The 13882-nt window shown below is 42.9% G+C and overlaps 1 protein-coding gene across 1 annotated transcript in view; it reads left to right on the plus strand.

The window, feature by feature from the left end:
- The window catches only part of LOC139445466 (uncharacterized), a 54337-nt gene extending 41129 nt beyond the window's left edge, over positions 1-13208 (plus strand). The window contains exons 26-32 of the mRNA XM_071226611.1: positions 1469-1573; positions 3117-3224; positions 4286-4386; positions 6832-6898; positions 7761-7867; positions 9778-10208; positions 11076-13208. Coding sequence (XP_071082712.1) covers positions 1469-1573; positions 3117-3224; positions 4286-4386; positions 6832-6898; positions 7761-7867; positions 9778-10208; positions 11076-11308 — 1152 coding nt within the window. The 3' untranslated portion in view covers positions 11309-13208. The remainder of the gene's footprint in view (positions 1-1468; positions 1574-3116; positions 3225-4285; positions 4387-6831; positions 6899-7760; positions 7868-9777; positions 10209-11075) is intronic.
- The last annotated feature ends 674 nt before the right edge of the window (positions 13209-13882 follow it).

Genomic DNA, 13882 nt, shown 5'->3' on the forward strand with positions numbered 1-13882 from the left:
CAAGGGTCATGATTGTTGCCCTTTAACAGAGATGTGGATTGATACATCTTTGACAGAAGCTTCAAATTATAATCGAACCAAAAGATGAAATACCGGTACCAAATTTTCTTGTGTATAGTGCTCAGTAGACTATATATGCTGCGCAGAGTTGCGTCCCTTGGACACGCCAGAAACCTATGATTGTGGGTTCGAATCCGGGTTTGCCCCTATTATGTTTCTAGGTTTGTCAGCACCATACCCGGGCTCGTGAGTTTCACCGAAGTGGTAAACGTCTGAGACCTGCATCACTTCAGGCTTTCCTCCCACATTAAGCTGACATGCCGTGATATAACTGGAATTACTGTTCAAAGCGGCGTTAAACCCAACTCACTCACTCACTCAGTAGACTATAATTTGCACCCCTCATTCTTTGGTACAAGGTGTGAGAAATATTTCTCTTTCATATGTAGGGTGCAGTCAAAAACTATATTGTATCGCTTCTGGTGAATGAACAGGAGATTACAAAATTGTGAAATTTGAAATAAATTTCCAATGTTATGCATGTTATGTGCTGACAGTAATATGTTTGTGTTGGCAAATATAATCAATACTCATTGTCGGCGTGTATTATGTGCAACCCCATCTACACAGCAGTATGTTTTTAAAAAAGTGTGCACTAAACACAAGAAAATAAGTTATATAAGAATTGTTGTCAAAGAGCATGTGATGTGTATATTGATTTTGAAGAGTTTGAGTGATAAAATGCAATGCGAAAGACGTTTTTTCTATTAAAAAAACATACAATCATGATAATGGTGATGACAATTAGGTTTTTAATTTAGACCCCACATATCCCAGATATTCCTTTGCCTCAAGTTGGTGTTGACATCTGTGTGTAAGCATCCATACTTTCTTAGGCCAGGCATTTTATATTTTTTGGATTACGGCCCCCCCGACTCTAATATTTGAATTAATTTTTAAAAAATAATCAGATTTCCATTTTTTTCTCCCACCGATAGCCGCGTAGTCAGTTATTTTATTTGTTATCAACACCTTTTAGTCAAAATCATATGAATTTACCGTTGTAAACTAGTAAAGAGGTACATAATTGATCTTTGTTGATCTTGAAGCAGAACATGAATAGCCTCCCTTGACAATTGTCCGTGTTGTAAGTGGTAGAATTTTTATTGTTACAAGTGGCTTTATCGTCACAAATGATGGTCTTTTGAGCAAAGAATATGTTCATAAAGTATGCCAGAGGCATTCTGCATTAAAAAAAATGCATCTGGCTTTTTTTTTCCCTCCTCCAACCCTGGACTATGGGCTGAAAAATCCGTAATCCTAAAACTAAAAAAAGCCTGGCCTTAATAATGATGTGTACACTATAGTTTACTTGTTGGCTCCAGACTTCAGGTGATGCATGAATGTGAAATGTGTTATTGTAATACAGAGCCTCAATGACTTCACGTCCCTCACATGTCTGTTGTAGGTGACGGACGGCAAGGTGGAGGACCACCATCTGGCCATGATTCCAAATCTGGAGAAGGTTGGCAAGGTCAGGTACTCGCGCAAAGTCATCCCGGTTGTGCTCAAGGTAACGTCCTGTATAGTGATGGGCTGTCTCCACTGTCTAGTCCCCTAAAACTGAAGACAACGAAAGGTGGTACTTGATTGAATCTTTTTTAAAGATTTACTTGGTTTAGGTGCTTGCCTTCTTTTTTGGGGTGCCGAGTTCACAGTCTGGTGGGAAATAATTTTTATTCAGAATGCTTCAGTTCGGATTTGTTGACTTGTATTTCAGTGTTACGTGATCGCGGTGATCAGCTGATAATGTTTTCTGAGATGGGGGAAAACATTGTGTCATTGGAAAACCTGAGTTTATTAAAAATGTTAGTAAATTTTGGGAGCTATGCTTTAACGCACGCTATAACAGAAACGCGCAATAATGAGGGAACACCTAAATGCAAATGTTCGATTTGGATTTTAAATTTTCCCGACCCCTGCTTGATTCATTAAAGGGATAAAACAAGGAATAGTCTGCTCGGACTCAATACAGTGTGTCTGAGTGGGGTATCCATGTTAAAACTGCAGTAAGACATCTCAAAAGGCCATCACTGTGTTACCGACATAAGTCCGGACTAGTACAAGCAGCTACACACACACATTTGCATTCATGTCACTTTATGAGTGAAATCTTGAACGCAACGTTAAACCCCATTTCACCACACAACTCTTATCAAATTAGAGGAGGGTTCGTATGTAAGTGCTTCAGGTAAAACTAGGGCTGTTTTTAAGCAACATCACAGTCACATTGTCTGCTGCGTATAAATGGTTCCTTCATAAAAGGGCCCTTTGCAATCCCAGGTTAGAGTTGGTCTCCAGCAACCTATGCTGGTTGTAACTAGAAAAGGATCAAGTGGTCAGACCCAGTGACTTGATAGTGTGTCTTCATACCCTGACAGTATCAATAACTGATTGTCTGGGCCTGGGCCCCGTTCCACAAATCGATCGTAGCGCTTGTACGATTGTAACTCCTAATTTTTAAACTTATTCTATCTCACACTATGTATTTCTATTTCTTCTTTCAATCCTAAGTGGAAACATGGCTAAACAAAGGTTTCCAGCTTCTAAAAAACAATTCAACTGAACGCACATAGCATCACCATGGTCACGCGTTTCACCCTGATTGACCTACATGCGCTGAAGATGTGATTCCCCCACTCAATTCATTCTCTTTCTGATCACCACAGTTTGGTTACATGCTTTCACTAAGGGAATCCATTTGGTTTTCTCTTTTTCCATTTTTTCCTCTTCAATTTTTACAGTCCTTGTCATGGTTGTTTCTTTTTATCATGGATGAACAGTGAGACAGGATGAGTATTATAAATATATAATTTATTGTAAAATTTACAATACTTTAACATAGACTTGCAACAGTGATACTCCTATCATTGTTTTGTGACACAGGGCCCAGACTTGAGAAGTTGCATCATATAGCTGGAATATTACTGAGTGTAGTGCTAACTCCAGGTTGGTGCATGATTTGGTTAAGTCTAATCTACAGTTAACATAGTTTATTAGTTGTATTTATATGAAGCAAACCCAAGAGCAAACAGTGACATTTCCACTTATTTCAGTACCTACCTCACCTGTGCCAGATCACCACTGCCTTGATACAGTGTGTCGACGCCGCGGACTGGTTGACTGCTGCCGACATACACCTGCTATCCCATTGCCATAGTCAGGTCAGCCATGACACCTATACACTGTCCCATTGCCATAGTCAGGTCAGCCACGACACCTATACACTGTCCCATTGCCATAGTCAGGTCAGCCATAATACCTACACACTGTCCCATTGCTATAGTCAGGTCAGCCACGACACCTATACACTGTCCAGCTGCTAGTTAGGTCAGCCATAACACCTATACACTGTCCCATTACCATAGTCAGGTCAGCCATAATACCTATACACTGTCCCATTGCCATAGTCAGGTCAGCCATAACACCTATACACTGTCCAGCTGCCAGTCAGGTCAGCCACGACACCTATACACTGTCCAGCTGCCAGTCAGGTCAGCCATGACACCTATACACTGTCCAGCTGCCAGTTAGGTCAGCAGTAACACCTAAACACTGTCCAGCTGCCAGTCAGGTCAGCCATGACACCTTCACACTTTCCAGCTGCTAGTAAGGTCAGCCATGACACCTATACACTTTCCAGCTGCCAGTCAGGTCAGCCATGACACCTATACACTTTCCAGCTGCTAGTCAGGTCAGCCATGACACCTACACACTGTCCAGCTGCCAGTCAGGTCAGCCATGACACCTACACACTGTCCAGCTGCTAGTCAGGTCAGCCATGACACCTTCACACTGTCCAGCTGCTAGTCAGGTCAGCCATGACACCTACACACTGTCCAGCTGCTAGTCAGGTCAGCCATGACACCTTCACACTGTCCAGCTGCTAGTCAGGTCAGCCATGACACCTACACACTGTCCAGCTGCTAGTCAGGTCAGCCATGACACCTTCACACTGTCCAGCTGCTAGTCAGGTCAGCCATGACACCTACACACTGTCCAGCTGCTAGTCAGGTCAGCCATGACACCTATACACTTTCCAGCTGCCAGTCAGATCAGCCAGTAAATTCCTGGTCCTAGCTACATTTTATCTGTCAAAAACTATTACCATTAAACAGAAACATGTGCCTAGTGACATGTCGGTAAATTAACGAAGTAAGTCCTACACTCTGCCTCAATGTCCCCAGCTCTACTGCTTGTTTAGCTATGGTCCTTGTTGTTGCAGGCGTTGTTGTGTCAGCTGCAGGTGTTGACGGACAGGAAGCCGTTCATGTCAGCAGAGACATTCCGTCACTTCAGCATCCAAGTCATCCAGCACCACATCAGGTACCGACATTAATGCTTGGGCATGTGCACTGTGAGCGCATGGGGATATCCAAGTTAGATTAGATCCCAAGCTGGTAATAAAAGGCAACTTAATGGATTGAGTGATTAGGCTTATGACTTGGTGATAGGGCGTCAGTCACTGGATCACAACACACAACACACACACACAATACACAACACACACACACACAACACAACACATGCACACACACAACACAAGCACACACACACAGAACACACACGCACACACAACACACGCACAAACACACAACACACACACAACACAAACACACACAACACAGAACACACACGCACACACAACACACGCACACACACACAACACGCACAAACACACAACACACACAACACAGACACACACAACACACACACACAACACAGATGCACACACAACACATCCACACACAACACACGCATGCACAACACACACGCACACACAACACACGCACAACACTCACACACAACAAACACACACACAACACGCACGCACACACAACACACACACACACCAACACATACACACACACACAACACACGCTCACAACACATGCACACACACACATAACACGCACGCACACACAACACACACACAACACACAACACACACACCATCACACACCAACACACACACAACACACCATCACACACACCATCACACACACATAACACACACACACACATAACACACACACACACACAGGATGCAACAGGGACATAAGTGTCCTTGCTCTTGAACCTTTACTTTCAAGGTGAAAAATGTCTACTAACTTTGTATATGGAACATATGACATTTAACCTCACCAGTAGAGGATATTCAGCTAGTGCTTCACAGATCTACAAAATATCATGTGGCAATAAATGGAAGAGTTTGGACCAGTTTTGCGAGATCCAAGGGATTCATAGCAACTAAAGCATCTTCACCACTAGGTGCAGATTTCCTATGTCCCCTTAGTAGTACTAGGCACTTCTAGGGTTTGACTTTAGGCACCCACCTGGCAGATAGCAGCTCCATTATAACTATGGGTAATGGAATCAAACTTACCAAGATTCCAGAATTGATAGCCTTACTGAGATCATACGGGCTTGAAGATCAACACAACATATTCAGAGACCCAGCCTGGGATGTAAATGTGGTGCTCAACCATCTCACCAGTGATGCCTACAAACCTCTACAACAAGCTGATTTTGAACATCTAAAGCAGAGGACATTATTTCTACTCGCCCTAGCCACAGCAGCCAGAATGTCAGAGATTCATGTGATCGTTTTTTAACATTCAAAATTCAAAAGCGACAAACATGCATCGGCCCATCTCAGTCTCAGATGGTATTTCATCGCCAGAATCAGCTACCAGGTCAACCAGACAGACAACTTCTCGTCCCTCCTCTCTTATCCATCCTGGGATCAGAGCACACTGAAGATAGTACAGCAGAACAACCATCTCCTACTGGATGAGGCAGCAAGACTGTATCCATCAGCATCCCATCCGCACGAAGTGAGAGCCAAACCGTCAACCCAAGCGCTTCATGGCAACTGGCATCCCAACAATTATGGAAGGCTGTTTCTGGAGATCAGATACTGTCTTCGCTAATCATTACCTCAAAGATTTTTCCAGACAAGATGTTGCTGAAATTCATCAGTTTGGACAATTAATAGTTGCACAACAACTGACAGTGCCTTCTAGAAGATAGAGTTATCTACAAGTACTCTGACCCAAGAAAAAGATGAATAATGTTTTGTCGTTTTGCACAATTCCAGCAATGCTATGAATGTGGACACCAAGAATGGGCTTCACACATTGTACCCATGACGTGAATCGAACACGGCCTTTGATGTGACGAGAAAACACTTTCTCCTAGAAGCCTGACGCTTCATATATGAGTACCCTAAACAATTATTGTTCTTTATCTGTGAGTGAGAATTGTTATCCCCTGGTTTGAAAAACAGGGGGATATAGCCATGTCTGTCAGTCCATTTGTCAGACATCCGTTTCTGGAGCAACACTGCAAAACCATTGAATATTTCTTGTTGAAACTTGCTATGCAGATCAGTCTAGTGGTGAACTGGTGCTTTATTGATAATTCAGGATTTTAACAAATACAGAACAGAATTATATTTTTCTTCACTGAACTGAAGGTATCCAATGGCAAAAACCAAAAAGTAGCCAAACTCCGTTTCCGATGTGCACCAGATCGAGGGATATGTCATCTCCTGATGACTTGTTATATGACGCTTTTAGCAATATTCCAGCAATATCATGGCTGGGGACACCAGAAATGGGCTTCACACATTGTACCCATGTGGGGGATCGAACCTGGGCCTTCAGCATGTCGAGTGAACACTTAAACCACAAGCCTACCGCACCGTTTCACTGTAAGTTGACCTGCAAGTAAAGCTAGTCTGCATGTTAACAGTATTTTCTTTGTCAGATGCACAGTCAGTGGTGACAACACCCCGTCCGAGCTGCGTGAGGAGCTGAATGTGATCATAGTTGAGGTGAGTCCAGAATCTTGTGAGTCACATTTGGCATGGTTTAATTGCTCATGGTATCAGCCACTGGTTTGTCAGACAGTCATAATCATGATGATATGAGGGATAAAACAGTAGACACGCTATTACTTGTCAGGTTAACAAAAGTGCCGTCAGTACTTTTTGAGTCCATTTGAGAAAAGAGTCTGTTTTGTCATATGTGCTGCCTGGTGTCAATTACTTTTTCTTTTGGCATGGATGATTGCTCTTGCTATCAACCACTGGTTTGTCATGATAAGCTGTACTATTACCATATTATACTATATAATGTGAGTGTTCCACCATATCCATGGCCTAGAATCGGTCACATGTCATTCGACAGAAACACATATTAACTCCCATGTTAGGTCTGATGATTTATGGTATTGACTTGAGTTATTAAAAATAGAATGGGAATTAGCCAGAAGTGGAATTCCCCAAACCTTAACCAATCAGATGTCTCTGTTTCTTGGCACCTAACGTTATAGTAGCTGACATAGTCTGAGATGTTAAATTTGCGTTTGTCTCTTCATTAATAATTATCGACTTTATATGAGATTAATACCTGTTTTTATTGGTTCGAAAATATCAGTATCGACCTAGGATGAGGTATTGACCTTGTGTAAAGTCTATAATTGTATATTGTTACACCTCTTTTAGGAATCTTGCAATTCCATTGGTTAATCTGTGCCATGTCAAGAAACAATACATTTCCATGTAGAACCCCAATTCACATGACCAGGTTAACACAAGAGTCTTATGTACAATTTCACCAGAGAAAGCAGTTTGTGTTGTGATATGTATAATTGTGACAGTCTGAGTTGATTCATCCTCAACTCTTCCTGTCCAGGTGCTTGACTACTGGGAAAAGCACGACTTGGCGGTGGTCGACCTAGAAGCCATCTTTCTTCACCAACTCACACAGCTCGCCCCCACTCTCAGCCTCCTGCTCTTCAGGTACGTGTCACACATTGTCCTGCACCAACTCACACAGCTCACCCCCACTCTCAGTCTCCTGCTCTTCAGGTAGATGTCACACATTGTCCTGCACCAACTCACACAGCTCGCCCCCACTCTCAGCCTCCTGCTCTTCAGGTAGATGTCACACATTGTCCTGCACCCACTCACACAGCTCGCCCCCACTCTCAGCCTCCTGCTCTTCAGGTACGTGTCACACATTGTCCTGCACCAACTCACACAGCTCGCCCCCACTCTCAGTCTCCTGCTCTTCAGGTATATGTCACACATTGTCCTGCACCATTACACAGCTCGCCCCCACTCTCAGCCTCCTGCTCTTCAGGTACGTGTCACACATTGTCCTGCACCCACTCACACAGCTCGCCCCCACTCTCAGTCTCCTGCTCTTCAGGTAAATGTCACTCATTGTCCTGCACCCACTCACACAGCTCGCCCCCACTCTCAGCCTCCCGCTCTTCAGGTAAATGTCACACATTGTCCTGCACCCACTCACACAGCTCGCCCCCACTCTCAGCCTCCTGCTCTTCAGGTACGTGTCACACATTGTCCTGCACCCACTCACACAGCTCACCCCCACTCTCAGCCTCCTGCTCTTCAGGTACGTGTCACTCATTGTCCTGCACCCACTCACACAGCTCGCCCCCACTCTCAGCCTCCCGCTCTTCAGGTAAATGTCACACATTGTCCTGCACCAACTCACACAGCTCGCCCCCACTCTCAGCCTCCTGCTCTTCAGGTATATGTCACACATTGTCCTGCACCCACTCACACAGCTCGCCCCCACTCTCAGCCTCCTGCTCTTCAGGTATATGTCACACATTGTCCTGCACCAACTCACACAGCTCGCCCCCACTCTCAGCCTCCTGCTCTTCAGGTAAATGTCACACATTGTCCTGCACCAACTCACACAGCTCGCCCCCACTCTCAGCCTCCTGCTCTTCAGGTACGTGTCACACATTGTCCTGCACCCACTCACACAGCTCGCCCCCACTCTCAGCCTCCTGATCTTCTGGTACCTGTGTTCACTCTAAGTAAGACCCAGGCCTCTAATAAGGGACAGGTCAGCTCCAGCTAATGATATCCCCTTTATTACATTTGAATACCAAGTCTAACTAAGCTGTCCCATCTCATCACAGGTACAAAAGCAAATGGGCCAGCCTCTAATAACAGCCAGCCCTTTATAAAGCCAGTATCTAATAAGAGGCATTCTCTTATAAGAGCCAGTATTTATTAGGATCCAGTCTCTAATGAGAGCTAGCCTCTTATAAGATCCAGCCTCTCAAAAGAGCCAGCCTCTATTAATTGAAATTTACAAAGACCCGACCCATCATTGAAGAAATACAGTAACAGCAAGAATGCAGTATACTGGACACCTTCCACCATTTTTGTAAGGGATATGCACGAGCTCATTCCTTTGAAACAGTTTCTAAGTTTTTTCAGACGCCATTTTTGTTGCCTCGCTTAAACAACAGGGGTTTAGGTTTAGGGTTTAGGGGACTTGCCCCCCACTCAACGCCTTGAATTAAATGCTTTTGTAAGTAAATGAAATCTTTAATTACCAAAGTAGATTCAAAATACTTTATTAGTAGTATCAAACAACATGGTGGATTGGTGTCCGGTATAATGCATGTGTACCTACAGTAACTAAGCTACTATTCACTGCATCATGAAACCAGACTCAGTCACATCAGTCCTTTTTATGTCTGATGGGGCGGTCGGGTAGCCTAGTGGTTAAAGCGTTCGCTCGTCACGACGAAGACCCGGGTTCGATTCCTGACAGGGGTACAATGTGTGAAGCCCATTTCTGGTGTCCCCCGCCATGATATTGCTGGAATATTGCTAAAAGCGGCGTAAAACCATACTCACTCACTCACTTTGTCTGATCCTAGGTGCCATGATAAGCATGAAGAAGCTCCTGCTGCACTGCTGGGCCCGTCAGGCGAGTTCCTGGAGAAGTTCTCCACAGACTTCTGCCTGAAACTGCTGCACTCGGTGTTGAGCAGCTCCTCCAGGAAGCCCAGCACGCTGCCCAAGCAGTGGATGTCCCTGCTCCAGCACCATGAGGTCGGGGCAGCAGACTCTGGCGCAGACATGGTGGACATCAAACCCGAGCCGACCCAGACCAGACCGAGGGTTGACATCCAGCCTTGTGACAAACTGATACCGTACGACCGCCTGTGGCAAGACATTGTGCAGAACCTGCAGAAACACGCAGACTCCCGGAGTTACATCTCCCTCACCAGGAATGAGATGGATCACATCGAGGTGCAGATGGAGGAGAAGACGAACAGACAGACTGACAGGAAGGAAACACAGACAGGTGAGTGTATGGGATGCTTGGATTTCATGTTGAGCAAATATGAAAAAAATACAAAATCAAGATATTAAACTCCATGGGTGAGTGGTGTCACATTTATGCAGGGATTACTTTGTGGACATTTAAGTTATAACAAAAGCATTTACTTTATCTTTATCAATTGACATTAACAATTCTGATTCAGTAAATTAAAACTTTATTTCATCACAATAGTTTATGTAAGGCTAAAATGAAAATAGTCTTGGTTCTCAGGCACCGCTTGCATCATCACAAAGTTTGCTGCACGTTCGTTTCTATTTCCATTTTTTTTAAATAATTAAAAATCCACAAATACTTCAAGTTCAATGGCGGTCAAATATTGTATTCCAGTATTTTACTATCAAGGAATACATTTATGTAGGGAGGCCCATTCCCAGGTTGATTGTACACAATTGTTTATTGATTACACAACTGTTTATTGGTTACATACTAGTCTAAACACACACACCCAACCCCACCCCCAACCCCACCCCCACCCCCATCCAAAAAAAAGGACACCGCCCCCCTGCACTATATTTCCAAAAAACATTGCCTGAAAACCAATTCTTTTATTTTTTTAAGCCTAAGTTATTATTTATAATTATTAATAATTGTTAATATTTCTTCCCATCAACGATAATTCTGATAGTTGATATTTTTTGCCAAGCCTATAAATTTTTGAAGTGTCATTACCAGGATGAACTGGACTGTAAGACCTGAATGTTTGTGCAAACCCCTCGACCTTTGGTCTGTGCCGTGCTAGTCCAGTCAGTTTGTAAGATCCTGTAAATCCCAGTGTTGGGCCATAATGTAAAACATGTTCCTGAAACTTCCGCCACTGTTGACTTCCAGACACCATCCAGCCTGACGATCCCCATAGTGCCATATTGTTCACGTGCGGCCATCACTTCACCAGGACAACGTTCACAGACGAGGTGCTTGTCAGCTTCGACCGCGAACTGACCGAGGGACCCAACAAACTCCCATACAGTGCGACTGTGCTGAAACAGTATTACAGCAGGCAGGGGTTACTTCCCCTTGCTTGTCCCAAATGTGTGCTAAATGCCTTGATGACAATTTCATGAGACAATCAAATCTGAAAATCTGGCGTTTCATCATTATTATGTGTGATCATAGTCATTTTGAGTGTGAATTTAAGATTAATGAGTTTTACATGGGTAATTCATATTCCAGCTTTATCATAGCTGATATTTTAATCAGGGTCAGAGACTGATTATGCAAGAATACATGTTCTGGAATACCCACAACTTAACCTATATTCTACCATAAAAAATTTAAAATACTCGATTTTGATTGGTTTATCATAGGTATCAAATCCCAATAAACCTCCTCTGATTAGATATAGCTGATTTGACGGGGCATCACAAGGGTATCAAATCACAATAAACCTCCTCTGATTAGATATAGCTGATTTGACGGGGCATCACAAGGGAAGCTAATATTTTTAGAATAGTACTTTTAGAGTCATTGTCGGTCGGCATATTTAAGTAATTATATGTACAATTATAGGCTACAAAATGCAAAGTTGTGGTTACTACAATATTCAAAGGATGTGTGTCAATATATTTCGTGCAGAAAATATGATAGCAATCTACAAAAGAATGTATTTCAAGTTTTATGGACAACAGAGAGCTTGCTATTGAGCGTTTTTCTACATGTGACTGTGACGTCATATCTTTTGCGTCACAATGAAGTTGTCGTACCACATACCTTTCATAAGTTTGTGTGAAGTATTACGGTGTAAACAAACTGCTTGAGCATACAGATTGCCCTATTTTGTTTAAAGGCAGTTGTCATGATTCCATAACTTCTGATCGACAACCCACTCAAAACACATGGTTCAACCCATGCCGCTTCACTCGAAACCAAAGAGTTTGCGTTTTATTTAGTCATGGTAGAATGGAGATAAACCTACTGTGTTTTCAATGTAGAGCTAGGTTACCTGTAGTTTTTTGAGAATGGAGATATAATACCCTGTATAATTCTGGATGAATGGGGGGCGGTCGGGTAGCCTAGTGGTTAAAGCATTCGCTCGTCATGCCAAAGACCCGGGTTCGATTCCGGACATGGGTACAATGTGTGAAGCCCATTTCTGGTGTCCCCTGCCGTGATATTGCTGGAATATTGCTAAAAGTGGCATAAAACCATACTCACTCACTCACTTATTGTAGCTAAAATGGTTAGAATTATCATTAAACATGCCCACATGTTACCAGAAATGAGGGGCCTCATATTGCTTGATGACGGGCCATTTTCACGCCCGTTGTTAGGTGATGTCAGAGGGATAGGTGACTCACGTTCATAAGTGACGTCATCTGGTTTGTTCTATGACGTTTCCATATTTATAAATGTGGGTCAGTGACATTCGTTGTGTTGATTGCAGTAAATGTTTCAAAAATAATTTTGTTTATTTTATTTCACAAATAATATTCATTTTAGCTAAAATAACGGTAACGCTATTTTTCAGGGCATTATCATTTCAGAAGCCCTTGATCTTGTCAGGCAATTAATTGAAGACCCCAGACTTTTGCAAATGATAATGCCCTGAAAAATAGTGTTACCCTATAATAACAGCAAACAGAACAGTTAAAAGAGTCAGTTAGGTTCAGGGCCCACTTGCTCAATCCAATCTTAGCGCTAAGATGATCGTAACTCCCATACTTTAACATTGCCTTACAATAGTCGTAGTGGTAAGGTCGCTTTGTGGAACCGGGCCCAGGGCCCCGTTCCACAAAGCGATCTTAGGGCTAAGTTGATTGTAACTCACTAAGTACGCAATCTTAAATTTTGGTTATGATCGGCCGCCCGTTCCACAAAGCAATCTTAACTAAGAGAGTTGTAAGTTAATATCAAAATGCTAAGTTGCTCTGGACCAACTTATGATCGCTAAAATCAATCTTAAGTATTGTACCATAACAACAAAGATGGCCATATTTCGACAATGCATCGTCTGCTAAACATGACCAAGGGCTGAAGATTCCGATCTTTGTTCAGATTGGCTATTTAAGAACTTGTAAAGCTACAATCGCCCTAAGATCGCTTTGTGGAACAGGCGTAAACTTTAGCTAAGACGATTTTATAATCGATGTAAGTCTCTAAGATTGATTGTAGTTACGATCACTTTGTGGAATGGGACCCAGGTCATTATTGATTCCTGACTGAGCTCATTGATGTCCTACTGGACAGAGGCGAGTCGAGTGGTACATAGTCCTGATAGTCAAGAGTGTGGAATAGCTAGTATGGTACAGTATGATTGGTAGATTTGTTCAGATATAGTTGATCATGCCTGTATGTCTATTGAATCATGTGTTCATGTGTATGGAGAAACTGTTGTATTTATTCCTACCAAAATGAATGTCAAATTTTGTTACATTTGTTGAATAATAACTTTGAAGTGATTGAATCTATTTCTGTGGTTTCTTCGTCTGAAATATTGCAAGAATTTGTAGTCAGCACTTTAGGAGCTATGCCGCGATGACTGTTGACGCTATCAAGCCATGACCAGACAGTCTTGTTGGTTTGAATGCTAGATTTGCAACCTTGAACATCATGTAGGTTAACACGATACCTCACACCGGAGTTTATGCCATTGATCAAGGTCTCCCACACTGACTGAAAGGATCGGATGGTCAGGCTCG

Source organism: Haliotis cracherodii, unplaced genomic scaffold (genome assembly GCF_022045235.1).
Source record: "Haliotis cracherodii isolate W230 unplaced genomic scaffold, xgHalCrac1.p SCAF_6, whole genome shotgun sequence".
Taxonomy (NCBI): Eukaryota; Metazoa; Mollusca; class Gastropoda; order Lepetellida; family Haliotidae; genus Haliotis; species Haliotis cracherodii.